The following is a 27,986-nucleotide window of genomic DNA, read 5'->3' on the forward strand; positions in this document are numbered from 1 at the left end:
TACATAATATAGAAATATACACTATTTATCTTATATAGTACAAAAAAAATTTCTTCTACTTTTTTATTATCGACGATCGCGATACCGAATATGCCCTTAAACAGATCCTCACTATTTTGTTACATCTTGTATGGGCATTAATAGGATAAATTTATAACTATTTGCAACTTATGTATACTGTACAGTCACCTGCAATAATATGTTACTCTTCGAAGGCCGCAAAAATATGTGACACGCTCTTATGGCTCTACAAATAAGATCGTGTCACATATTTTTGCGGCCTTCGTTGTGTAACATATTATTGCAGGTGACTATACCTATGCTCGCTTCGAGACCAGTAATTAAAAATGCTTGATTTAGATTTTTTAAATTTATATTTTTGGTTTCAGCAAGTTTTTCATAGCAGATCTCGTTTATCGTCAAATCCTTACAACAATTTTAGAAGGGATATCTTCGTGCAGTGTCCAACCGGTACATGCCGGACCTGGAGACAATAAAACAATAAATTAATGCTTAAATTCAATACACTAAAAACAGAAATTCCGCGTAGCCTAGCCAATATCTATCCGATAAAAATGAACATGCTATCAAAATATCTGCACGAAACAGTGTGCTTAAAATATGTACCTATCTAATTTTCATGTTAAGTTAGGTAATCATTTTCAAATAGGTATGTACAGTCAGTGCAGAGAGAGGTGACCCCCTGCATTCCCTGCATTCTCTTTGCAGCTGAATATACCTAAAATAAATGTGTGTTAAATTTCTTGAATTCAATAATTTTAAAAACTCTTTCGACCTGATATAAAATGTTTTTATTAAAACAATGTGATATGCCTATCAAAATATTTTTTAACCAATAATAAACTAGTGGCTCTGTGAGCTGTAGACCTCGCGAGCAGAGCTTGAAATAACATGGTGCTAAGAGCTTTAAATACACCGTGTTTTTTTTGATTTCCGTTAATTTCAAGGGTGCATTCCTGAGCTTAAATCAAGTAACTTTCTCAAAGACACCGATGTTCTAATTAAGTCCATTTCGGAGATAATCCATAATTTATTTTTTTACTATAAGGCCTCTACAAGCGTGTACACTTGCCTTAGGGCCGGCTTACATATTGATTAGTGTTTAGAATGAGTTCATACATTTGCTACTAAACTTAAGTACAATCTCGGTCGATTGATGTACGAAATGACATTGATATGTCACAGATTTCAATTGTTTGGTTGAGTTAAATGTAATGCCCGTGTTACAACAACGCTATATGCTACATTTAATTACTTTTTAAACAAAAAAAAACAAAAAAGAAAACAAAAAAAATTTTTTTTTTTTTAAATTAACTATGCCATTTAGTTCTTAAAAACGTACTTAACTATACCCCGAAGTTAACGGAATTCAATAAAAACACGGTGTATAGTAAATTAAAGAAAAACAATACGAAATTTATGTGTAAAAAAATACAAAAAGTTATAATATCCCAGCATACAATTACTGGGGATCGAACCAAGACCCTCTGTGCAAACAGAAAAAGCGAACGTTTACAAACTGAGCCAAATAGTTCTTAGATGGGTTGACGAAATTTAGCTACTCCTTCTCAAATTAAAATTAGTTAAAATTAAATATCTAAATACCGCCTAAACCAGCGATATTTTTTTTCTGCATTTTTTGCTATTAACTCTGTAAACATGTCTCAAAAAGAAAAAAGTCTTATGATATCGATACGACTATTTGTTTAGGCGCCAGGTATCACGACTCCGCCATTTTTAAAAATTCCCAAAAACCGGATTGACAAAAAAATTTTATTTAGTCATAAAATTCGGTCACAAAATTTCACGAGAATCGGTTAAGAATTGCGACCTGTAGAGGAGAACATCCGGACATACGAAAGCAAAATGCCCGAGTCAAAACGTAGACCTTCGCTTCGCTTCGGTCAATAAAGAAAATAATAGCTTACCCCCACTTTCTCAAATCATCGTTGCCCATTTGAAGAGACTGTCCTCTGCAGGTGTTTAAAGTGATCTGCAAGTTGGATGTGCACTCTTGTCCGATAAGGTGGTTGTACGGCACAGTGGCAGCAAACAGCTCCCAAGCGCGGTTGTGGTTGCAGATGTTGGTGAGGCACGCAGGCTGAGAGATACCGCCGTTGGGGAAGAAGTCAGCATTAGCAATCACCGTCCCGATGCCAAGACCGCCAATGGTATAGCCGCCATCAGTATGAATCGCCTCCACGTACACGCCGTCGTTGGGACCCAGACGGTCCCTGTTCAAGTTCCATAGGGGACCGGCAGGGTCTAGACCTAATGGACAAAAGTGACTCAGAGTTAGGGTAATAACGTTCAGTCCCTAGGGAACTAGCTGTAATTGATTTGCGTTGGGCTTTAATTATTTATATCAGTGTTTATTAGGAATAATCTTTGGTTGGTATTAAGTGTTCTGTTTTATACTGGCAAATTAAATCTTTCTTCAGAAAAAACATTCGTTCACAAAGTTATGATTTTCCGAGCCTAGCTAAGTGAACACATTTTTAGAAAACGCCAATCGTAATCAATGTATGAAAAAGTAATTCATAAAACTGATGGTGATGACGTAACTTTTCATCGCATCTGTCTTCTAGTTACGTTTTTATGTAACTAATTCTTATTTTTTGTGCAAATCAATATTATATTCTGTTTTTATGCTTTACTAACCAGTTATACGGGCAACAGCTCCTCCCAGCTCTCTTCCTGCATTTCCGACCAGATGAGCGCCCAGGCTGAATCCGACGAGATGCATAGAGCTGTATGGGGCGCCAGTGGTCTCGTGGACGAATCGCAGGAACTGGCCGAGGCCGCGACCGACCGCGGGGACACCGCTTACAGCTGTCACGTAACCGCCGATGGCGAGGCGGCGCCAGTCCAGAACGAAGACGTTAGCCTCGCCTTTGTTGAGGTAAGCTAGAAATCAATTATCAAATAATTAATGTGTGCATTTCTAGACAGACGCCAATTACATTTCGTTTATATGAATGCCTGTGATTGTTCATGTTCCTGCCAGAATTACCTACCCATTTTGAGTTATAGTATGAATTTTCTCAAATGATTTTTACGCCTAAGACCCTGATCTGTTAAACAAAAGTCATTGTTTCTTTTGTGCGAGCGGTGGGCTCCCGTTGGGTTAGTAGCACGGGGTCTAATTAGCAACTCGTCTATGGGGCAACTCGTCTAAGACGCAGGTTGTCTAAATCGCAGTTCGTCTACATATCAACTCGCCTAAAAGCAACTGGTCTACACGATTTTTTAAGTAGCAGCTCGTCTAATTAGCTATTGGTCTATATAACGACTCGTCTAAATGGAGACTTGACGAAATCGCAACTGGTCAGCAAAAACTACACGGAGAGGTGCAGCTCTGGCCATGATGCCACTTCACACACCGAATTATTTCCAGATGTTCTAGACCATTCAAGCGTAAACCTTTGCCACAAAAATCATTTGCCATAAGAAGTCAAAAAAGTGGTTGAAAAAATGAAGGATCTGATGAGAAAATGTAGTCTTAATAGATATATGTATTAATATATTAATTCTCAACTTAACTAGACGACGCGCGACGCGAAGCGGGGCTCCTATTTCTAGGCGGTTTGCCCTTCGGGCATCTGAAGCTACCTAACGAACCTAACCTACCTACCTACCTACGCTCTTTTCCCCAAAGTGTAATGTTTTCACGGATATCACACTAAATCAATAGGTAGGTAGGTTAGGTTCGTTAGGTAAGAAGCGGGGCTCCGTATAGTTAAGTTGAGAATTCAACATTTTGAGAATTTTCTGGTTAACGGATTTAGCGAGAAAAGTACTATTCAGTAGATCCACATTGTTCAAAATTGGATCAATTGAGAAAAAAATATCTCAGTAGATACATGATGGATCTGGTCAATGGATATTTAGACGAGTTGCGATTTCGTCGAGTCTCCATTCAGACGAGTCGTTATATAGACCAATAGCTAATTAGACGAGCTGCTACTTAAAAAATCGTGTAGACCAGTTGCTTTTAGGCGAGTTGATATGTAGACGAGCTGCGATTTAGACAACCTGCGTCTTAGACGATTTGCCCCATAGACGAGTTGCTAATTAGACCCCGTGCTACTAACCCCTCCCGTTTTGAGCGCGTGGCAAAGCAACAATATCTTTTAAAAAGCGACTATCACATAGTTTAAAACCTACCGTTTCTGATAACGGGGTTGAGGTCGGTGTTCTGGTTGCTGAGCCATCCGTGCGCGATGACCACCGTGGGGTGGCTGGGATTGAAGTTGGAGTTCAGGACCGAGTTCCTGTCGTTCATGACCAGCGTTTGCGAGGTAAGTGGGTTCCGTCTGTGAATCAGAAACAAATAAGGATGTTTAGATTAAACCATATGTGTCACTTCAACTCCGATAAGACCTCATGCAATGCACGATGCATGCAATTCCTAAGGTGTCTATCTGACTAAATGAGTATAAAGCTAAATTTAAGCCTATTCAAAAATGTGTTTTGTACGCATCATGCAGCATCATCTCGTATCTTAGCTGCTTCGGTCACGTTACGCGCAGGGAAGACGACTTCATGGAATTGCTCGTTGTTCAGGGCAGAGTGGATGGCACAATATCCAGATTGCGGCCAAGTTAACGCTCTCACCGGGTCACCTGTGACCCGTGTTTTGAATCTGTGTGTGCGGAATGCAATAAATAAATAGAGAAGCATATCGAGAAACAACGAAAAACACCGTACAACAACTTCAATGACCACGACTGGTCTGACAAGAGTATCCGACTGAGAAGAGAAGAGAAGAGACACATCATGCTGCTCAATCGTATTAGCCATTATAACCCGAAGTCCCAAATTCGGGAAGGCTGGTTGAGAACTTATCATCTTTTCTCTATCTCTTTATATAGGTAGGTATAAAGAAAACGCTAAGTTACCTGGTATAGAGTAGGTATAGATTATTGTTCGGGTTCCTCTGCACCTCTTCAAGGAGGTTGTGGTCGACCTCCTCCTGCAGGTCCACTGTGTGAGGAATGCCGTCGCCATCGGGAAACTGGATGAATCGCGGGTACTCGAAGTCAGCTTGCTCTTCAGGCACGGGCACCGCCGAGGCGAACGCTGAACATGTTAATTTTATTAGCTACTCGTAGTTAGTGCAACACTTTCATGTACAAAACAGACCAAAAATCCTCACGAAATTAAAAAGAAAGCAAAAGGGTTTTTTTTCAGCGGGCCAACTTTAACCTTTGGAAGATTTTGGTTGGAATCCGCCATTGCATTTGTCTAGTTTTCATGGCATTTTTTAAAAGGACACCATTTGACTACAACGTTTAGAAATGCAATATAAAAACTACAATTTTGCGTTAGCCCCCTCAACATTTGTACAAAGGCACTCGTAACAGCTATAATGGAACTGGTTGGCTGCATTATCTATTACAAGAAATATCAAACTTTTATGCTACAAGCTGGCCGTCAAATGTTAAAAATGCTTTACGTTCTCTAGTCTATTCGTAGTATTGTTTGGAAATGACTTATCAATCTTTTACACAATATTACACAATGCATACTTTTATAGTTAAAAAACATGAATGAAAATTATATTTTGCATCATATATAAAAAGTATATATTTATGAAAAAGGGATAGTGACGTACCCGCAAAAGCAAGGAGCACAATGGAGGTATGCATTTTCAGTTCTGCCAGTTGAACGAATGAGTATATCACCCGAAGACAATATTTTATACTCGCGGGGAGGTAATCAAACTCATTTTCTGATTCCATATCTTATCCTACACGTATTGTACTTTGTTTTAAATGCATGTAGGTACAAAACAGATAATTAGATTGAATCCGGCTTGAAAATTGGAAAACAGGGTGACAAAGCGAAAAAAATGATTAAGACATGAGTACCTACTATAAACTGATAGTATTTTAGCGGACTCTCACTGAACAATTTAGATAAAAAATATATATTTAGAATAGAATAGAATAGAAGAAGCTTTATTCAAAAAGTCTTAAATTAAACTTAACTACTAACAGTGATAGTGTCATTATAAAGCGTCACTGAATCGGTCTCCACTCAGCTTCATGTCAAGGAACCTCCGGGTTAAAAACTGGCGAGAAACGGCACAGGACCGGGATCAGTGGCGAGCAGTCGTGTAGGAGGCCAAGACATAATTTGGGTCGCTGCGCCAGAGGAGTAAGTAAGTAAGTACATATGTAAATTTATTTGCAAGAGAGTGTATTGTTTAGAGCGCGATTTACAGTAGTAAGGTTTTAGTTATGTCCTTTTTTTATTGGTAATCAGTTCCATTATTGATAATAGATGTAGCCGCGGGTTGACGCCGCGCCGTATTGCACACTTATTAATATCCTTTAAGACGATAGGTAGGCCCAATGCCCTTGAGCGTCTGGGTGGAGCTTAGCGCTCTGTACCCGCACCACCCGCTTACCCCGCTCACTGCGATCGTACGTGAATTTTGTATCGCTGCACCGCCACGAGGTTCAAAGAATAAGATACAACCCAGAGGCGCGCAGTTGGCGCTATACTCGTATATCTTTTGTTTGCAGATATTTTGTTTTCAAACATGATGATGTATGATTAGATCATGCATTTAATGGAGGCCGTAAATTACATTTCACGGTTAATACGACAAATATAAATAAATCATTGTTATAAATAATTTATAACTATGTTTGTCAAAGAGAATTAAAGTTTACTGATTTTTAAACCTGCGTTTTATTGGTTTACCTTTGTAACTTTCTTAATACATGTGATGTTGCATAAGCTACATGGACATAAGTCCATGGGCGACGATGACCGCTTCCCAACAGGCGGCTCATTTGCTGACTAGCACATAAAAAAACATTTCACGAAAGAAGATATTTATAATATTTACACATGGCCGGGATATCCCTATTATAATTATGCCTGCCGAGTATGATATTAAACAAACAGCAAAGAAAGTATATTTTATTAACATAAGGCCGGTAAATGTTATCGCGATTGAAATAATATGTATGTAAGTACTTCTCTCAAAAAATGCGAGGAAATACCTATAAAAGTTCAAATAAGGACGGGACGTAATGACCTAATGACAATATTTCCACGCATGTTTGAGAAAACATAATTTACTTAATAAACTAATATCATTTTAATAGGTAACACTCCTAAAAATGTAAATAGATGTCTCGACGACCCAAAATAGGTACGCCTGCCGAAAAATTAAGAAAGAATGAGAAGAGCCGACCCCAAATGATATGGGAAAAGGCTAGGCGAAGAAGAAGAATCCTAAAAATGTTATGGTTTCTGAATCAAACTATATAGTATATACCTACAACATAAATTGCCAATGTTGATTAAGTAATTATTATTTTTTAGGAATCGAACTTCATTAAAAGCGTAACATAAGTGGAAATATTGTCATTACGTTCGTAATAATAGGCTGCGAAATACCGTGTTGCGCGCGTCACAACCAAATCAACTATCTGCAGTTATCTAATCTTCGGCCACAATACCTCCAATTTTATTGCACATGGGCTCAGCACAAGCATGCAGAATACATGGAAGGCACGGAGCGACCGAGCGCCACAACCTCCTCGTCTCAAAGCTAGCACACGACTGCCGGCCACGCCTTTTTCGAGCTGTATACGCACGAAATGTTGAAAAATATTCGATTTCTTAAAAAAAAATTGATTTATTAACATTATTCTACGTTGCATTTGTAGTGTCGGCTAAAACATTTATTTTAGTTTAAAAATAACTTTAATCGAATAAACCGTTTAGTAGAAATAGGCAAAGTTAGTCGCAAAACGGCCTATCGTAATGTTCTTTTATTGGAAAAATTCTAAGTCACAGGAAAAAATTCAAACGTTACGAATGTCGTACCTACATAAAACGTATATTCATATAATTATATTTTTTTCATAATTTTTTGTTGAACCGTTAAGAAGATAATATACTCTAGAAAGTAGGAGTTTACGGCCAAAAACAGCGCGTAGCGCCTTAATTACCGATATCTGGTCAAGAATCGCAGAAAAGATACACAGCCTGATGTTGAGACGGATAGACAAGAGTTTTTAACAAGTTGATACTTTTCTAATAGGTGATTAATAATCTATCGCTCCCAGCAGTCCTAGCTCTACCCTAGCCAATAAATACGTGCCAAATCTGATTAACCGAGGATATCGGTCTTGTTCGGTCAAAGTTGCTCTAACCTATAAAAAAATATGTTTTTGTACCTTCTGTCTCTGCGAGTGCATGACAAAACGGGAGGTCGAAACCGTTAAGGCCGTTTCGAATTTTGCTCCCCCAGTAATATGAGTATCTAGTACTCATCATCGTATCACTAGTACGAGTATCAATAGGATTTATATAATGCTTACTTAGGTGCTCGAAAAGAAGGTGCGCGCAGGCCGGCAGGCAAATTGAAAACAAAATCTCATTTTAATCAGTTTCTACGCTCTGTTTTTAACACAGTGACTACTTTTGCACAGTGACCACCGACTGCTTTTTGACTAGCTTTGTTAGTGACTTTACCTACCTAAAATCATACGTGTGAAGTTCCTATTTCAATATTTATGTTAACACCTATGTCACGAAGATGCCGACGGCTCAGGTGCGTTATTGGTTATTGGAATAATCTAAGTTATGAGGGATATAAAATGGAATTTGGTCCACACGAACCAGCGGCATTCCAATTGGTTCTCGAGCACAGGCAAGTTAAACTCACCCAATTCAGTAAAATCACGCCCTTAGATTACTTGATATTGCAACAAATTTAGAGGTCAAAATATACCGGTTTTATGTCAAACAAAAACTCAACAGCGGTCGGTAAACGAAGAATACATTGAGAGATACTGCGTCTCGAGACAGGTGAGTGGACGTAGATACTGTTTAGTCCATGACATTTCTTCTACGCGAAAATAGGATGTTAATTGAATTTGTAATTTCCGTTCCTCTCTTACCTACACATTTTGTTGCACTTATGCAAGTAATCCAGTAACTTTGTCGATTTTTGTAACCTGGCTCTTTTGCGTCAAATCCGGTAGTTCTGATTTTTTGCAGACTTGTTTATGATGTAGGTCCAATGAATAATCCAACTTTGTGACTTCGAGCGCCGAACGCAACTTTGTCAACCCTGTTTTTGATCTTGTGGCTACCGGGCCAAATCAGCTTTGATTGACATACTCACTGCACTTACTTAGCCTACGAATACAAGTTCGAAAAAATTATACATTTTGAAAGGCTTTATCTCGAAAAATATTAGATGTACAGAGACAACTCTAGTGTCTTATTGTAGCAAATTTAGTCTACTTTAAAAACGCCCTAGGAAGTTACTATCAAAAACTAGTACTTTAGGGTTATAATCGCCCAAATCTAAAAAAAAATGCGGTTTATTCGATTTTTGACAAAGTTGCGTTCGGCGCTCGAGGTCACAAAATTGGATTATTCATTGGGCCAATATCATAAACAAGTCTGCAAAAAATCAGAACTACCGGATTTGACGCAAACGCAAAATGTATAATTTTACTGTATTAAAGAGCGCATCATTAACAATCGATTTTTAATCTAATTTAATGTTATGGCAATAAAAGCCCAGCTATGATTTTACCATTTAGTTTGCCTTGGTGTATGACTTAAGGTTTAGGTCGTCTCTAGTAAGGTACTTCTAGTGATTTGCTCTGTGCATGACGATGGCGCCGCTCTGGCGTCTACGGAGCACATTAGTCGTCCGACAGTTGACATCTGTCAAATGGTTTGAAAATGATAGTGCACATTTTACCCAATGACCTTTTATTTATGATTTTACCCACGCCTTGCGTTTTCGTCGCTTTTATTATAGTTCTGTTAGTCAGTAGGTAACTACCGTCGCCCGGCGTGAATAGTGATAAAAACCGGGAATAACATTAGGTACATAGGGTACATAATATATTATTTTCAATCCATGATACAATTTGTGTACTCACAAAACTTCTTAGTTTTCAAGAAACTATCAGATAAATATCGTTCCCTGTTTTTTTCCAAATTCACCTTGAAATACATTGTACATTATTTCCAAAGTTAATTCCAGAGCCTGTGTTCGGTGCGTGTATACTCGTAGTATGCCAGGCGCCGTCTCGGTGCAAACTTGTGAAGTTCTATCATAACTTGTAATGGAAAATAGCGTACGGTAATGTAATGTTAGTTATGCATAGATCTCGTCTAGTTTATTTGCTATTTACAATATCATCATATATATAAAATTTAAAAACCAGAACGGGATAAAAAACGAGGGAAGAACCGAATATATCCCGGACATCAGTCTGTACGAGATTAGGATGGCCCTGAAGCAGCTTAAGAACAAGGCGCCGGGCAAAGACGGAATCACTTCAGAGCTTCTGAGAGCGGGTGGAACACCGGTACTTAAAGTCCTCCAGAAGCTCTTTAATTCCGTCTTGTCCGAGGGCATAACGCCTGAAACATGAAATAGAGGCGAGGTGGTGCTGTTCTTCAAAAAAGGTGATAACAACCTATTGAAGAACTACAGACCCATCACGCTTCTGAGCCATGTCTATAAGCTGTTTTCAAGGGTCATCACGAACCGTCTCGAACACAGACTTGATGACTTCCAGCCTCCCGAACAAGCCGGTTTCCGAAAAGGCTATAGTACCATAGACCACATCCATACGCTGCGGCAAGTTATACAGAAGACCGAAGAGTATAACTTGCCATTATGCTTAGCGTTTGTGGACTATGAGAAAGCCTTCGATTCGGTGGAAACATGGGCGGTGCTTGAGTCTCTTCAGCGATGCCACATTGACTATCGGTACATCGAAGTGTTGAAGTGTTTGTATAGTAACGCCACCATGTCGGTCCGAGTACAGGAGCAGAGCACGAGGGCGATTCCATTGCGAAGAGGCGTAAGGCAGGGAGACGTTATCTCTCCGAAACTGTTTACTGCCGTAATGGAAGACGCCTTCAAGCTCCTGGAATGGGAAGGACTTGGCATCAACATCAACGGCGAATACAACACTCACCTTCGGTTTGCCGACGATATCGTAGACATGGCAAAGTCGATGGAGGAACTCAGCATGATGCTCGATGACCTCAACCGAGTTTCACAACGGGTGGGCTTGAAAATGAACATGGACAAGACGAAACTTATGTCAAATGCCAATGTTGTGCCCATCCCAGTCTCTGTTGGGAACTCGGTACTCGAAGTTGTTGACTCGTACATCTACCTAGGACAAGTAGTCCAATTAGGTAGGTCCAACTTCGAGAAAGAGGTCAACCGCCGAATCCAACTCGGTTGGGCAGCGTTCGGGAAACTACGTAATGTCTTTTCGTCCGACATACCTCAGTGCCTCAAGACGAAAGTCTTTAATCAATGTGTGTTACCAGTGATGACTTACGGCTCCGAAACGTCGTCTTTCACTATCGGCCTCATCTCAAAACTCGGAGCTCGGAGTTTCTCTACGTGATCGAATCAGAAATGAGGAGATCCGTAGACGAACTAAAGTCACCGACATAGCCCACCGGATTAGCAAGCTGAAGTGGCAATGGGCAGGCCACATTGCACGCAGAGAAGATGGCCGATGGGGTCGAAAAGTGCTCGAGTGGAGACCACGGACTAGCAAGCGCAGCGTAGGACGTCCACCCACAAGATGGACAGACGATCTTGTTAAGGTCGCCGGAAGACGCTGGATGCGGGTCGCTTCCAACCGGCACGTATGGAGGTCCAAGGGGGAGGCCTATGTTCAGCAGTGGACGTCTTATGGCTGAGATGATGATGATGATGATGAAATTATGTTTGTCATGTTGGTATACAGGTATTTCTGAGTTTTTTTACACGAAGTAAAATAAAAAGTGCTGTCAACCTCAACCTTAGTCTATAGAGCCCATACGAGTGATTTATGGCATATATGACTTATCATTCTTAGCAATCAAAGTAATTACTATATTATTATTATCAATTTGTATTTTGTTGTTTTAAATTTATTTTTTATATTATTCAGATTGACCTTCACGGCTTCGGCAAACATTGCCATTCGTCCGGGGAACGGGCTAAGAATGCTGAGATGGGCCAAAAATACAAAGTTGATAGTAAGTTATGTAGGTATATTAAAGTGCATGTTCAGATATTATTGAGCGACCTGATAAAAATAAGCAAATGTACAGTCAGCAGTCAGCCAAATATCGTAATATAATTTTGTTGCCATAGAAATAAGGATGTGGTCCGATATAGTGGCGAAATATTGAGAGACAAAAGCGGCTAAATTCAGTGGTGGCTCGGACACTTAGAGAGAATGGGAGAGGATCGTGCCGTGAAGAGAGCGCAGGTACTTGGGACAACAAAATGGGAGATGCCCGAGTGGACGTCCTAGGTACCGCTGAAACGACGTAGTTGCTCAAGACCTGCTCAACCTCGGCCATGGCGACTGGCGAGAGCTATCGCAAGACCGAGAGGACTAGACTACCTATGTTTGTATGAAAAGGCGATTTAAGGGCGGTGGTCGTCCATATTCGTCTTAAGGCGAAAATTTATCTAATGAACGTTTTTGCAACTAGGCTTATAAGAACAAATAATAATTTTATCTTGAAACAAGTTTTAAATAAATACGTGTAGATGAAAAAATACAATCTTGCCTTTTATCAAATCACATCATTTTTTGACAAATTTGCGAATTGAGTTATCCAAATAACGGCTACAAATAAGAAATCCCTGTCACAGTTTTAAACCATGGCAGGGTTGAATACATAATAATGTCGGTATTTAACTAAACATAAGACGAACTCTTTATTTCATTTACGCGAGCGGAGCTGCGGGCCCGTCTAGTTTAGTAATGAGATTCTTATACATATATGACGGGCAGAAACTTTTATTTATTTATACTTCGTGCCTCTTCACTTACTGTGATTAACATTTTGTAATTAATATTAGTTATACGTAGGTAAGGCCCACTTGCACCATTTCCCACCCACCAAACCATTAACCTAATGTCAAATTGTACTGGTAACTATGGTAACGCCAGGTTTAACCGGTTAACCCCGGGATAGTGGAATGGTGCAAGTGAGTCTTAGTATGAACGGATTTATTTAGTCATCATTTTATAATAATTAACGCCTCGAGAATACCAATTGAAAAAATCCTTGATTTTGGTTTTAAAAAATATTTATTCTTGATTTTAGCAAGTTTTACATAGCAGATCTTGTTTATAGTCAAATCCTTACATATAATTATTTTAGAAGGGATATCTTCGTGCAGTGTCCAATCGGTATTTGCCAGACCTGGAGACAAAAAAAACACATAAATGCTTAAATAGAATACACTATAAACATAAATTCAGCGTAGCCTACCTATCTGATAAAAATGATTCTGTACATGTTATTCAAATATCTGCAGTATACAGTGTGCTTAAAATATGTGCGTAATGTATGTATTTCATCATGTTCAGATATTTTTATTCACTTTATCTGCTTCAATGTATCTGATGCCAATTTTATTTCACGAGTACCTAGTATCTCATAATAGCATAAAAATGTGTTTTCAATTTCTTGAATGAAAGTCATTTTATATTTTATCACTTAAGCGCGCGGTTGTTTTATGCGATAAACGCAGCATTGGACGCATGCGTTAACGGAATGTATGAAAAATGACAAATAGGTATACAATTTAATTACGTCAAGAGATACATAAAAAGATTATCTTTTATGAACAATAAAGGATGGCTCACGTTAGACCGGGCCGTGTCCGGGCTGGAGCTTCCGGGGCTTACTTTTCTATGACATGACAGGCGATCACGTGATGCTTTCCATAGAAAACGATGCGCTAGAAGCTACGGCCCGGACACGGCCCGGTCTAACGTGAGTCATCCTTAATTGAAAAAGAAAAAGAAGTATAACTTACCCCCACTTTGTCAAATCATCATTGCCCATATGAAGAGACTGTCCTCTGCAGGTGTTGAAAGTGATCTGCAAGTTGGATGTGCACTCTTGTCCGATAAGGTGGTTGTACGACACAGTGGCAGCAAACAGCTCCCAAGCGCGGTTGTGGTTGCAGATGTTGGTGAGGCACCGAGGCTGAGAGATACCGCCGTTGGGGAAGAAGTCAGCATTGGCAATCGCCGTCCCGATGCCAAGACCGCCAATGGTATAGCCGCCATCAGTATGAATTGCCTCCACGTACACGCCGTCGTTGGAACCCAGACGGTTGCTGTTCAAATTCCAAAGGGGACCGGCAGGGTCTAGACCTAATGGACAAAAGTGTTCCAGAGTTAGGGTACCTAATAACATTAAGTCCCTAAGGTACAAGCTGTAATTGACTTGCGTTGGGCTTTGATGAATTCTATTAATGTTATATTATAGGAATTATCTCTGGTTTGTACTAAATCTTCCTCCAGAAAGACATTCATCCAATACAGTTATAATTTTACAGCGCTTAGCCAAGTGAAAACATTTTGGCAAACGTAAATCGAAATTTACCTTAATGTACGAGTATGAAACTGGTGGCGTAACTTTTCATTGCATCTGTCTTCGAGGTACGTTTTTACTTTTCGATTGGCGTTTGTCGGTAAACGTTGGTGTTCTTGGATGAATCCTCAAGTCAAGGGCAAAGCCTTACAAATAAAACGTAGAAAGTGCAAATTGATGTTATAGGTATTCTGTTTTAAACTCATATTGATTTACTTACCAGTTACACGAGCAACAGCTCCTCCCAGCTCTCTTCCTGCATTGCCCACCAGATGAGCTCCCAGGCTGAATCCGACGAGATGCATAGAGCTGTACGGCGCGCCAGTGGTCTCATGTACGAATCGCAGGAACTGGCCGAGGCCGCGACCGACCGCGGGGACGCCGCTTACAGCTGTCACGTAACCGCCGATGGCGAGGCGGCGCCAGTCCAGAACGATAACGTTAGCGTCGCCTTTGTTGAGGTAAGCTAGAAATCAATTATCAATTTATCAGTAATTTAATTACCTAATGTTTGTATTTCTAGGCAGACGCTAATTAGGTACATTACGCTCAAAAGTTGATGATTACAGGTTGATAATGATTATCATGATTTATTTAAGTAGGTAGCCAGGTAATTCATATCTATGATCTCAAATAGACGTCATAGATAAAAGAAAAAATGACCAAGCCCTCGAATGACCTAGACCGGATAAGATGACAATGATGCCGGTTTTCAGCATTCGCAGCAAATAATTTGATTTGTTTCCAATTAGTATAATAAAATCATTTCTTCAAGCCATCAGAAACAAAGAAAATATTTTAAATTTTATTCCACTCCTTACGATTAAGGTATCAAAGTTCTTAATTTCACAAATTATTCACCTACACAGTCAAAAGTTAGGGATGAGTGGAGCCAAATTGTATTTAAGTGTTTTTTATGCTTCAGATATATTTTTAATTTTATTAACCCGTGGAGCGCCCCAGAATCACAGTAGTATGGAACTCCTATACTAATTACCATCACACGTGCGACAGTAGCCCTCCAAGGGATTAATATTGGTTTTTGAAAAACGAAATAATTATCAGATAGTTTTACACTTACCGTTTCTGATAACGGGGTTTAGGTCTGAGTTCTGGTTGCTGAGCCATCCGTGCGCGATGACCACAGTGGGGTGGCTGGGGTTGAAGTTTGAGTTCAGGACCGAGTCCCTGTCGTTGATAACCAGCGTTTGCGAGGTAAGTGGGTTCCGTCTGTGGATCACAAACAAATAAGGATGTTTAAATTAAACCAGAAGATATGGGTCGCGCCATTTTCGATAAGAGTTGAGATTACCAATCAGTGTCAGAGTCGAGTGTCATTTCATTTTTATACAAACAGTGTATGAACGCGTGCAATTCCTAATATGTCTATAAGGCTAAAGCTAAATTAGAGCCGATTCAAAAATGCGTTTTGTACGCATCGTGCTGCTCAATCGTATAAGCCAATATAGTCACTCAAGAGGCCCAAAAAAAAACAACAGGAAGGCCGGCCGGTTGAGAACTTATCCTCTCTATCTCTTTATATATTATAGAGATAAAGTAGCCCGAAGATAGAGGAGAACGAAAGAGAAAAACATGTTGTGCGGACCCCACATAACGTCGGATACGGGCAGGAAGAAGAAAAAGACACAGCCTGAAGGACCAAAGTCAGGAAGACCGGTTGGGGAATCCATCTGTTATTTATGAACGATAACGTCAGATTACCTGGTAAAGAGTAGGTACAGGTTATTGTCCGGGTTCCTCTGCACCTCTGCGAGTAGGTTGTGGTCGACCTCCTCCTGCAGGTCCACCGTGTGAGGAACTCCGTAGCCGTCGGGAAACTGGATGAACCTCGGGTACTCGAAGTCATTCTGCTCTTCAGGCACGGGCACCGCCGAAGCGAAAGCTGAAAATGTAGATTTATTAGCTGAGTATACCTAACACTTTATTTTGCGAAACAAAAAACAATAACATTTAGTAGGGGGCGTAAAGTCAGGAGATTAAAAAGAAAACAAAAGATATGGACGATATGGTGCGCCGCCGCGCGCCGCGCGAAACTTGCAACGGAAGATACCGCTATCGCACGGGTTGTTACCCTTTATCTCTATTACTTTGTAACTATACTTCGGAAACATTTGCTCTTGAGATCCCTTGGCTACATCACTAGCTATTTTATACTAAACTGATACTGGTATGTTATGCAAAGAAACGATATACTTACAATTGAAAATAAATGAAAATTAGAAGTGTCATTCCCCTTTTTTTCTTTCTTGGTATTAGAATTTAACATAACTATCTACAATCACTGATAACGCTAGGTAGCACTGTTGTCCTGTACCTACTCATTAAAAAGGGTAGGTATTTGTAAATTGGCATAGAGTACTTAATACCCAATCATAATAAATAATAAATAAATAAATAAGTACTAGTGACATTTCTAAGTAGGTTACACGTTTCAAAATAATCATAACTTTTGTCGACTAAATGGAACATAATTGGGAGTAGCTATTCGTTTACCCACTTCAACGTTTTGGATGCGACTTTTTACGCCTTTGGTTTCTTAGTACTGACAAGAGAAAATTTAAATCCCAAATAACATAATTTAGCCCAACCTTATATAATAATACAATGTAATATCTGACGTCTTATGAAAATTATATTTACAACAAAAAGGAATATAGCGACGTACCCGCAAAAGCAAGGAGCACAACGGCGGTACGCATGTCCAGTTCTGCCAATTGAAATACTGAAGCTACCACCCGCAAACAATCTTTTATACTTACGGATAGGTAATCATTTCTGATTCCTTATCTTATCCTGTACGTATTATTTTTTGTTTTAATTTATGTACCTATATTGTCACGTGAATTTTCCTAGCCCGGCTGGGGCTTTACCCAGAGGAAACCCACGGACAATTAAAGTTACTAAATTAACCAATCTAAATCTTACCAAAAGCTCAAGCAGGTGCTAACACTTATTTCCACCAGCAACTCAGGGGTTTACAAAAGGATACAAAATGAAATGTTAGTTTTTGTGACACATAATTTATTTCTATTCTCACACTGGGGAAGTTGTTCTACAAGTAAATCATTTATTAAGCTAGCATTAGGCACCTTATACTATGGTCTCAGACGGCAGAAGCTGGGTCGTGCCATAAATGGTTCTACAATTATTTACAAGCAGACCTATCTAAATTTAGTCCCTAAATTATCATTTGCCATCACATACGATTGTACTAAATTCTCTAAGTTTAAATTTGGAAAAATGCTTCTAGGATGGAAGGAAAGCGTACACCAACCTCATAACAATGTTACCGCCAGTTCAAGCCCGACGTGTCATCCTCCGCTGTGCCGGAGCCGATTTGCAGCAGCAGGAGTCTGACCCGACACCGCAGAGCACCACAGAAGGACTAAGGCATCAGTTTGAAGGTGGCGTCTCCTACACCCAGCAGAAGAGCGAAATTCTCATGGCGAACTGCTCACCAGACACACTTGAAGTTTTAGGAATATGGACAGACTTCCATACTCCGATATAATAACCGAATTTACATTCGTAATAACACCCAGTCAGCTGAAAGAAACATTTCAAGATTAATAACTAGAAACATGTGGTCTGCTAACCTAAGAGACATTATATGATCTAAGTTTCTCACCAGCTGGAAATTCCTAGAGTGGACTCATCTCTCAGCTGCAGTCAAATTCTGCAGGAACAAAGATTCAACAAGGAGTCAAACCTGAAGACAACTATATTATCATATTCTACTTACTGTTTGTGGCAAAAATAACTACTGCATGAGCTTCCTGGCTCATGGGCGCAGCGGCTACCGCATAACTAAGACTCGGATCGAAGCTACCAGAGTATGATGTACTTCGCTTCTCTGTTCAATGTAAAAGATGCCCCTCCAGGGCGAAAACCAACCAGGAAATGATCTCAAGCCTATCTGTCCCTGGGATGACACAATCAAAATAACAGTAACTAATGAAATTCATGGAATAATTTTATATGCAAGTATAACCCAAAGAAATAAATCATATTCAATTATTTGAACATATTTCAACCTATTTTGTATTTATAAATTAAGTTTTTGATTTAAATTTTAATTAATACTATTCCATCAATTTACGATTTAATTTGCAGTAGCAACACCATCAGCTTCAATTTGTTTCTAATTGACCATATGGTTGTCATTTGTATTGTTGCCATACCAATGACTTCCTTGCCATAAAACAAAACTATACTATATTCGAGACAATCCTAAAAACGTTAAACTGAATTATCCATGCAAAATGCAGTGTCACAATATGTACATCTATACATAACACATAATTAGATTAAAATCAACTGGAAAATTGGAAAACAGGTGACAAAGCAAACAAAACATAGTTAAGTACCTATAATTTAACTTGTAGTATTTTTTGCGGTAACTTTTACCAAAGACATATGTAACTTCGTATAAGACGAATAAAGTCTAAGGAAAAAACGTGCCTCGGAATTCAAGTAAAAGTCATTCTCGAATAGATGCCGCACACACCTTTAGCCTATCCTGGGCTAGATGGCGTGACGACACCGTTTCATATTTAACAATTTTAACACATAGATATCAGTGAATGAACATGGATCAAAATGATATAAAAATAATACAATCATTCAATTATCCATATATATACATTTTTTGATAACTGTATACGTTTTCATTTTGAGTTTTAGTCGTGTGTCGATAGATGGCAGTAAATTTACAGTGACTACAAAATTTACAATGACAGGACCCCTCTATACTATTTATTCTTTTTGCTTTTACTGTCTAATTTAGATATATGTACCTACGAGTAAGAACGTTTTCACATTGTCCGATCCGATATCGGATGTAGGATCCTACATCCCCGTAGTCAGGCGCACGGAGGGCGCGCCCGGGCGCCATCTGTAGCGGTGACGTACTCTTCAATAAACATTACGCCGACACATACGCACACAATAGTTATTTGTACAACAAGAGATCAAAGTTTGATATTTCTTCGAGTGCTTATTTTGAGTCCCGTGCAAGCGAAAGATTCTATAATAGATTCACGAGCGTAGCGAGTGAATCTAATTTAGAATCTTGAGCGTAGTAAGGGATTCAAAAGCGCACGAGATCTAAATAACTTTGATCTCGTGTAGTACACAAAATTTTTCACCCTAAGCAGTGAGAACATACCTAGAGGGACAGAGATAATAGAACCCAAGTATCGAACTTGTATTAGACCCCGCATGTTGAAATGACATTTGACTATAAAGGTCACTTGAATGTCATTTTGTCTCACTCAGTGAGCAAAATCGCATTTTGCTCACTGAATGAGACAACTCAGTGAGCAAAATGCGATTTTGCTCACTGAGAGAGACAAAATGACTCAGTGAGCAAAATCGCATTTTGCTCACTGTTTTTAAGAAGCAAAGTACCCTTGTTCGAGCTGCTGAGGTGAAAACAAATATTATCGGTCCGACAGCTGACGGGGGGCTCCGACATGCGGAAACGCCTTTCCCGTGGTCTAATAAGACATGGTCTTCTATTCCCAGAGTGACACGGGCCTACGTCTCAATAACATTGCCACTTTATTGCAACATAACATGTTACATGGGTACATTATACCTATGGTTAATAAGTTGAAATATTTCTTTATAATTTTATAATTTTCATTTATATGTTTTTTATCTTAAATTTTACAATAACACGTCATTTTTAATTATTCGTTAGCAATATCTTCCGATTCACGAAAGAAATTTCAGTCTTTCGGGTAATTCTGTTTATACTACTGGCAACACAGGATAGCGCTGTGCACATTTGACAATTCGGATCTAGATAACTTCATGCCCTGACCGTCATCCTTGTCGAACGCGTGTTAATTGTTATTTCCTTCTCGCTCAGTGTCAGCAGTCGCAGTGTTTTCCAAACTTTTCACGTCGTAAGCTTGGTAATTAATATGTAACTGTGAATTAGTTTTTCAAACGTTTGTCTTGTATAGGTAAATAAAGTTTAATTTAATACATTAGATTTGTTTTATTTTACTATGTTTCTACATGAATAACTTAAAATTAATGCCGTTAAAATAATTTTCACCGTTGGTTAAAATTCTCCCACATTTTAAAGTTTGAGAACCTGTAAACAGCATGATGACGTAGGCCCGTGTCAGTTAGGTCATACGCGAATCTCGGAATAGAGTACCAGGCGGAGTATATTATTATACCATGGCCTTTCCGATATCGGATGTCGAAAGGCGCCTATGAGAAAAACAGCTGCAGGAGAGTGCCATATGGCATCAAGTCGACCTTTTTTGCGTAATTTATCGTTTTTTAGTAATAATGATTTATTAAATGCATATAAAAATACATAGAATCATATGTATCTTATATTTTACTTCCGACATCCGATATCGGATCGGACAATGTGAAAACGCTCTAAAGATATTTTATGGAAACGGGAGCTAAATACCGGAATGGTATGGCACCATATTTTCGAGCGATGGCACCATACCTTTGGCCTATACTCAAGTAGATGGCAACACTTTTTGATAAGTATTTAACAAATTTTAAAAGAAAGAAAGTCATTTCAAAGAAATAAAAGTCATTTATTCAATAAAGCACACATATGCACAGGACACAAAATTAAAAAAGAAAAGGATAACAACAACAAGCAGCAAATTTAACATATATCAGTGAAAGAATAAGGATCAAAGTCAAATGGCGTTCTAAAAGTTTTAATCATGTGTCGAAAGATGGCAGTAAATTTACTGTGACTACAAAATTTACTTTGACAATACACCTCTATTTCAATTCTCTTTGATGTAGCCATCCATCAACGTACCTAGCCAAACGATAATCGTATATAATATTGAAAACGTCAATCGATACTAAAATAATGAATGGAAATTCTGTCGTAAATTTTCAGTGAACGGAAGTAAATTTTCATCTCATCTGTTATGCTTATGTCATCCTGTAGGGCTAATATGGTCGGCTCTTTATCATTTGTCGCCATGCCTATCACGTTCTAACAAATTAGTGTGAGTGCGAAAGTTACGAACCACGAACGACCATGATATCGCTGCTGATACATTTTTAGTTTTTTATAGTCGATGAACGATTGTCACCTTGGCTAGACCCCCCTGGCATGCTTGTTTGCTACCATTGTGGTAAAAACCACTTTCCGGAAAATAACACAGTGGTATCTTATCCATTTTGCCGTGATTGTGATTATAACAGGTTATTATAATACCTACTAGCTTTTGCCCGCGACTTCTGCGTGGAATTAGTAACAGCAGCTAGAGTACCTAAGTATAGCATCTGGATAAAGTCTAATGGCAATCATTCAATTTGAGCATGTGCTTGCTTTGCTTACATCAATTATCAGGTAATTCATTAATTATCTCAATTTTATACCCCTTTTTCACCCTCTTTAGGGGTGATTTTCGACATAAAACCTGTCCTATGTCCATCTCCGGGACTGTAACTGAGCGTTTTCCAAATAAAAAAAATTACATTTCATTCATATCTTCAAAATATTGACTTCTTGGGCTCATTTTACTCAGAATTATTTGTACATTTACGCCTCATACATGAAAAAATGTGTCCCAAAATTTTGTATGAAAAAATATTTTTCCAGTGCGTCACGTAACAAAAAAAAATTTATACAAAAATGTGACGATCTGGAAAGGAAATCTTGGAACACATTTTTTCATGTATGAGGCGTGAATATTTTGGAGACATGAATGAAATATACATATTTTTTGGAAAACGCTCAACTATCTCTATGTCAAATTTCAACTAAATCGGTTCAGCGGTTTAAGCGTGAAGAGGTAACACACTGACAGACAGACAGACAAAACAATGAAGTTATATCGCGGTAGACCCGTTTGTGTAATTAAATATTAAAGACAGACAGACACTCTTTCGCATTTATAATATTAGTATGGATTGTTTGTCTGATGGTTATCTTAGGTCATATCGCAAGCAAAATAAATGTAATTAACCCTGATTAATATTATGATGGGATTAAATTTGATGAATTAGTTGTGATGCGTGTGGGAGTTATCAGACCACATGACGAGTCTAAAGTACCTATAAATGAATTGTGCCTGTAAAGTGTAAAAGCAACCGGATGGTAACTGCAGCAGCCAACGTGTTAATGAATTCGCTTCTTTAGATGCATGAGTTTTTACTGATATTAAAACAAAAATGATCATTTGGTAAACATTATAGCCGAATAATGAGATCAGGAAGATGTCTACTATCTGCCTATAACTGACTTCTACCAACAAACCGCTAGCCATGGGCAGAGGAGTCTACCTAGGTAAAGATAAAGATAATTTATTTTTCACCTCAGCAGCTCGAACAAGGGTACTTTGCTTCTTAAAAACAGTGAGCAAAATCGCATTTTGCTGATTGTGTCTCACTCAGTGAGCAAAATGCCATTTTGCTCACTGAGTGAGACAAAATGACATTCAAGTGACCTTTATAGTCATTTCAACATGCGGGGTATAATACAAGTTCGATATACTTGGGTTCTATTATCTCTGTCCCTCTAGGTATGTTCTCACTGCTTAGGGTGAAAAATTTTGTGTACTACACGAGATCAAAGTTATTTACATCTCGTGCGCTTTTGAATCCCTTACTACGCTCAAGATTCTAAATTAGATTCACTCGCTACGCTCGTGAATCTATTATAGAATCTTTCGCTTGCACGGGACTCAAAATAAGCACTCGAAGAAATATCAAACTTTGATCTCTTGTTGTACAAATAACTATGTCAAACATGAGTAAAGTAATATAGAGATGTTACTGTAGGTACACATTTTATTGATCTGTATCAACGTCTCAACGTATGTATGTAATATAGCTCCCAAAAAACAAAGCGAATAACACACCAATTCGCTGCTCTAGATTAAGAAACCGAAGAATTTGGAAATAAAATCATCTGCGTCTTCGTATTTCTTATCTCTGCCTTCAATAAAATTACATTATTGGCTTTCTGAGTGCGTGTGCAGGGTTGTGTGTAATTTGGTTTACGACTTCATTTTTTCCAATAAGCAAACACATTTAGTGTGTGGTCTCATTACGGGTGTGCTATTGTTTTTACGGTTCATTATGATTTCAAGATCGAACCGTTGTTCGAATAATAAGATATTTTGGTATTATTAGACGAGTTGAAATGTCTCAGTGAAAGGCCAATTCAATTTATTTGCGACATATCACAACATTTAAAAAGTAATTTTATAAAGTAGAAGTTATCGCAATTTTTTTTGTTAGGTGCCCACCTGCATGAAGTTTTAATTGACCTTCTAAATTGAAATTTTATTATCTATAAATTGTAAATACAGATATCAATCACAATGAAAAAATCAATCATCATCATCATCATCATGGTTGATTTTTTCATTGTAATTGACATCTGTATTTACATTTTATAGATTGTGATAATGTGGTACGTCCCACAATAAAAAAGGAAAAATATTACAACATTATTTTCATATCTCATGCTCTGAAAGTGGGTCGTTGTTGTTCTAAAAGGTGCGCAGAAAGTGATACGTTTATGCTCTAGCGCAGAAAAGTGGTGTACTCCTCTGCGTCCCCGTCCCACGAACAACTGGGTGGAAACAAAATGGAAAAATAGTGTCTTTATTTCCTCGCCTGGAACAATTGGTAATTGTGTAATTTTAGTAATCCCACATTGATCCTTTTTTTATAAAAATTATGTAAGTAAATTGATAATAACAAATTATTCTTGATTTCTTTCGTTGAATTCTATTTACTCGATTTCATAAGGCGGGAACCAAAAGGAATACACCAAAAATATTTTTTTAAACCTTACACTTGCGTAAATGAGCAAAGGCCGAATCTTATACAGCCACAGTTAAACGTTTGTACGATATTAAATTGGTTGTTAAAGTTATTTAGCACTATATTCATGAAAATAAAATAAAATACAAGGTAAAGACTTCTTATATTATTAATTAAATTGTTATTTAATATTTAATATACTTTTATTATGTTATTACGTGGTGCGGCGCACCAAGGTCGCGGTGCGGTCCGGTAGTCTGTTGCGGCTTTTAGAACGAAAAAGTATAAAATTAAAAAGTAAGAGGTAATCCCGCTGATTTTCATACTATGATGAACAAATATGTTTAAAATTACTGCAGTTTGTTAAAAAATGTGTGTTTTCATAAATATTGCAATCTAAATGATTTTGCTAGCGGTTATTAATCTTCCCACATGTAAAGTCTCCGATTGCAAGCAAGTCCTAAGGAAAAAAATTATGGCCGTAGGTCTATTAGGTACTTCAATTACTGATTTTGCGAAATTGCCTTGTCTTGTTTGGTTTCCTCGCATTCGATATGAAAAGTAGAGTGTTTAACTCGGGTGAAAGGCACCATTTCCGTCTCGGACTATTGGCGCTCTCACTGCGTTCGAGCGCCAAACTACCTCGACGGAAATGGGTACCTTTCAACCCTTGGTTAACAATCTACTATTTCCATTTTACAGGATTCACAAATTGCTTCGATAAAAATGCATTCCAAACTGATATTTTACCATGTCGATATCCTTTGACGGGTTCTACTAAGCACGATCTTATTCCAGTTTAAGGATACTGTATGATCATGATTCGGCTTGCGACGACGCTCCTTTTATCGCAAATTCCTAACAAATTTTCTTCACAGATGTATCCTTAACTGACAGTAAAACAATTGAGAGGATTATTTTAAGTTAATTTTAATTTTATTGTTTTTATCGTCTGAATTGTAAGTAGCCACAATAAAAAACCGGCGAAGTGCGAGTCGGACTCGCGCACGAAAGGTTGCGTACCATTACGCAAACAACTACAAAAAATTCACGTTTGTTTTATGGGAGCCCCACTTAAATATTTATTTTATTTTGTTTTTAGTATTTGTTGTTATAGCGGCCACAGAAATACATCATCTGTGAAAATTTCAACTGTCTAGCTATCACGGTTCTCGAGTTACAGCCTGGTGACAGATAGACAGACAGACGGGCGGATGGACGGACAGCGGAGTCTTAGTAATAAAGTCCCGTTTTTACCCTTTAGGTACGGAACCCTAAAAACCATACTAATATTAAGGCAACAGTAACTCTGTCTGTGTCTATTACCGCTTCACGCTGCACCGAATTCGATGAAATTTCATATGGAGATGGAGATAGTTCGAGTCCCAGGAAGGACACAGGATAGTTTTTATCTCGGAAATCATCTTTTTAGTCTTTAGGAATTTAGTGTGGCAGTGGTATGGGAATACTAATTCTACGCAGACGAAATCGCGGACAGACGCTATAATGCCTATAATTAATAGGTACTAAGATAAACCAGTATAATAGCCTATTACTTACATACAGTAGGTATTTTTGACTCATTATCTATCAGGCATTTGACGCCACGAGGTATCGAGTAATTAGCTTGATAATCAGTTAATTATTCCAGCAGTCGATTGGTTTTCCTCATATCAGCCCTTTATCAGCCACTGCTGAACATAGGCCTCTCTTCTAGTACGCCACTTATCCCGGTCCTGAGCTAATCTCACCTAGAAGTGACCATTTTCCGGACGTCGTCCACCCAACGAGCCAACGGACGCCAGGCACTTCTTTCATCCGAAAGCGGCCACCATTTTGTTAACATTTGAGTCCACCTGCCATCACTCTGCCTAGCAACATGTCCCGCCTAATTCCATTTTAGTTTGGTAATGACGAAACCCACGTCATGCACCTTGGTGCGGCGACGGATCTCGACATTCCTTGCTCGATCTTGAAGCTTGATACCGAGCATGGCGCGTTCCATGGCTCTCTGTGCTACGCGGATTTTATGCACAGCCCCCTTAGTGAGCGTCCATGTCTCGGCACCGTAGACATCATGGGTTGTCGATTGGTTTTACGTGCGGGAAAGTAAAATCCAGTATTATTTACATTGAAGATGGTACTGCTTCTTCCAAAGTATACTGTGAAGCGCGCGTTCGCTAGCGGCGTTTTTCACCGGCAGCTTATCTTAGGTCTCGTACATAATTTCCAGAAAACTTGCGCAAGACTCGACCCGCCAGTTTAGCTTGAATTGGACATCCGATTTAAAACCCTTACGGAGACACATAACTCGTCGGATCTTTTGAGGATTTCTGGGGAAAATGAACTTTTCGCGCCACGTCGGTGCTTTGTGGAGGCAAGCTGCTGGAAAATTTTACGGTTTCAGCTGAACGAACGACTTTAAAGTACCTACATTGTATATACCATATCATACTGAATTAATGACTATGGATAAAATAGTAGTAGTAGTAGTAATCACTTTATTGTACACAACACAGGTTTACATAATATTTACAGAAATAAAGGTACAAAGGCGAACTTATCCCTGTAAGGGATCTCTTCCAGCTAACCTTCGAGTAGATGAGGGGAGAGTTCAAATTAGATAGACAAACTTACGGAATGCACAGTAACATTTTAAAAGTAAACTAACCAAAACGTCCAAAAGTAAATAAAATACATAAATAATATTATAAAATAAAATACATGCTACATACATAAATACTAAATATATACGTGCGTCAGCACGTTCGCCGCCTCTCATATCAGTCGCACGGCACGCGCAGCCGGAGCGGCGGCCGAGTCTCAGGCGGCGGTGAAGCGCCAAAAGTAGGGTAAGACCTCCAGTGAATGAACACTTAAGCAAATATCCAAGTTTGAAAAATCATTTCTCAGCATTCATTAATAATTGGAATAATTAACTGCAATTTTATCAATCCTCATTTAATAAACAAGAAAGTAATTTCTGCGATTTTTTATTATTTTCATAGTTTTTGAGTTATAGCAGAATTTATCAAAAAGTACCCAAAAACCTAATGAATGAACATAAAAACTAGTGAATGAACACCGCAAAACCCAGTGAATGAACATTATTTACATCTTTTTAATCTGAATTAAAAAACATTTTTAACATAAAAACCGTTTGTAGCTCTATTTTAGTAGGTATAGCTAAAGCGTTCATATCTTTTTATCCCTTCATATTGATTTAAATTCAATAAAATGATGGTTATTCACCAATAACACAGCAACCTGTTACATATTAATAAGAAAAAGAGAATCAATTTTTAAATCAAGAAATAACGTGCATATTTTGATGAAAATAGGTCAGGCTCAGCAAGTAATGCTTAAAATAATAAACTTGTCATTGCATTATTCGTGGTTATATTGTTCATACATAGAATTAGTAGAAATCTAGTAAATGAACAAGCCAAATTTTGTATTGTTCATACATAAGCATGAAAAATCTAGTAAATGGACTATAGAAATTTGGTTTGTTCCAATACTGGCTGAATGAATCAGAATCGTTTTCTATGCAGAATCACAAAAAACAAGCTTAATACCATTTCGTTTACATATAAATTTTGAAAAAAATGTAAATCTAGACTACACCAGTAAATGAACACACCGTTCATTTACTGGTTTCAGAACATTTGATAAGCCAGTAATGGAACTATAAAAAATAAAGACTTAATAGCATAATACGCCGACAAAGTGTACATTTATAGAAGGTT

At 38.3% G+C, this 27,986-nt stretch overlaps 2 protein-coding genes and 1 long non-coding RNA gene across 3 annotated transcripts in view; 1 reads left to right on the plus strand and 2 right to left on the minus strand.

Moving 5' to 3' along the window:
• LOC134798737 (uncharacterized) overlaps window positions 1-21,233 on the plus strand; it is a 432,480-nt gene extending 411,247 nt beyond the window's left edge. The window contains exon 2 of the long non-coding RNA XR_010145257.1: window positions 21,121-21,233. This is a non-coding gene — a long non-coding RNA (uncharacterized LOC134798737). The remainder of the gene's footprint in view (window positions 1-21,120) is intronic.
• Window positions 372-5,705, minus strand: LOC134798647 (pancreatic triacylglycerol lipase-like). The gene is made up of 6 exons (XM_063771012.1): window positions 5,639-5,705; window positions 4,923-5,103; window positions 4,189-4,337; window positions 2,683-2,928; window positions 1,950-2,292; window positions 372-484 (listed from the first exon to the last, which is right to left on the minus strand). Exons 1-6 carry the CDS (start codon window positions 5,670-5,672, stop codon window positions 439-441), a joined length of 999 nt encoding a protein of 332 aa, XP_063627082.1. The 5' UTR covers window positions 5,673-5,705; the 3' UTR covers window positions 372-438.
• LOC134798648 (pancreatic triacylglycerol lipase-like) lies at window positions 13,151-17,171 on the minus strand. The gene is made up of 6 exons (XM_063771013.1): window positions 17,123-17,171; window positions 16,159-16,339; window positions 15,518-15,666; window positions 14,657-14,902; window positions 13,874-14,216; window positions 13,151-13,254 (listed from the first exon to the last, which is right to left on the minus strand). The coding sequence occupies exons 1-6, from the start codon at window positions 17,154-17,156 to the stop codon at window positions 13,209-13,211; spliced, it is 999 nt and encodes a 332-aa protein (XP_063627083.1). The 5' UTR covers window positions 17,157-17,171; the 3' UTR covers window positions 13,151-13,208.
• Window positions 21,234-27,986: the final 6,753 nt, after the last annotated feature.

This window comes from Cydia splendana, chromosome 17 (assembly GCF_910591565.1).
Source record: "Cydia splendana chromosome 17, ilCydSple1.2, whole genome shotgun sequence".
NCBI lineage: Eukaryota > Metazoa > Arthropoda > Insecta > Lepidoptera > Tortricidae > Cydia > Cydia splendana.

Bases quoted from the DNA above. Each gene is read 5' to 3' on its own strand.
- LOC134798647 (XM_063771012.1), bottom strand. From the start codon at position 5,672: ATGCATACCTCCATTGTGCTCCTTGCTTTTGCGG. The intron at 4,338-4,922 runs GTAACTTAGCGT...TCTGATTCACAG, and splicing joins CTATACCTACTCTATACCAG to ACGGAACCCACTTACCTCGC. The intron at 2,929-4,188 runs GTAGGTTTTAAA...ATTGATTTCTAG, and splicing joins CAACCCCGTTATCAGAAACG to CTTACCTCAACAAAGGCGAG.
- LOC134798648 (XM_063771013.1), bottom strand. From the start codon at position 17,156: ATGCGTACCGCCGTTGTGCTCCTTGCTTTTGCGG. The intron at 14,217-14,656 runs GTAAGTAAATCA...TTTGTCCATTAG, and splicing joins AGCTGTTGCTCGTGTAACTG to GTCTAGACCCTGCCGGTCCC. The intron at 13,255-13,873 runs GTAAGTTATACT...TTTTGTCTCCAG, and splicing joins GATGATTTGACAAAGTGGGG to GTCTGGCAAATACCGATTGG.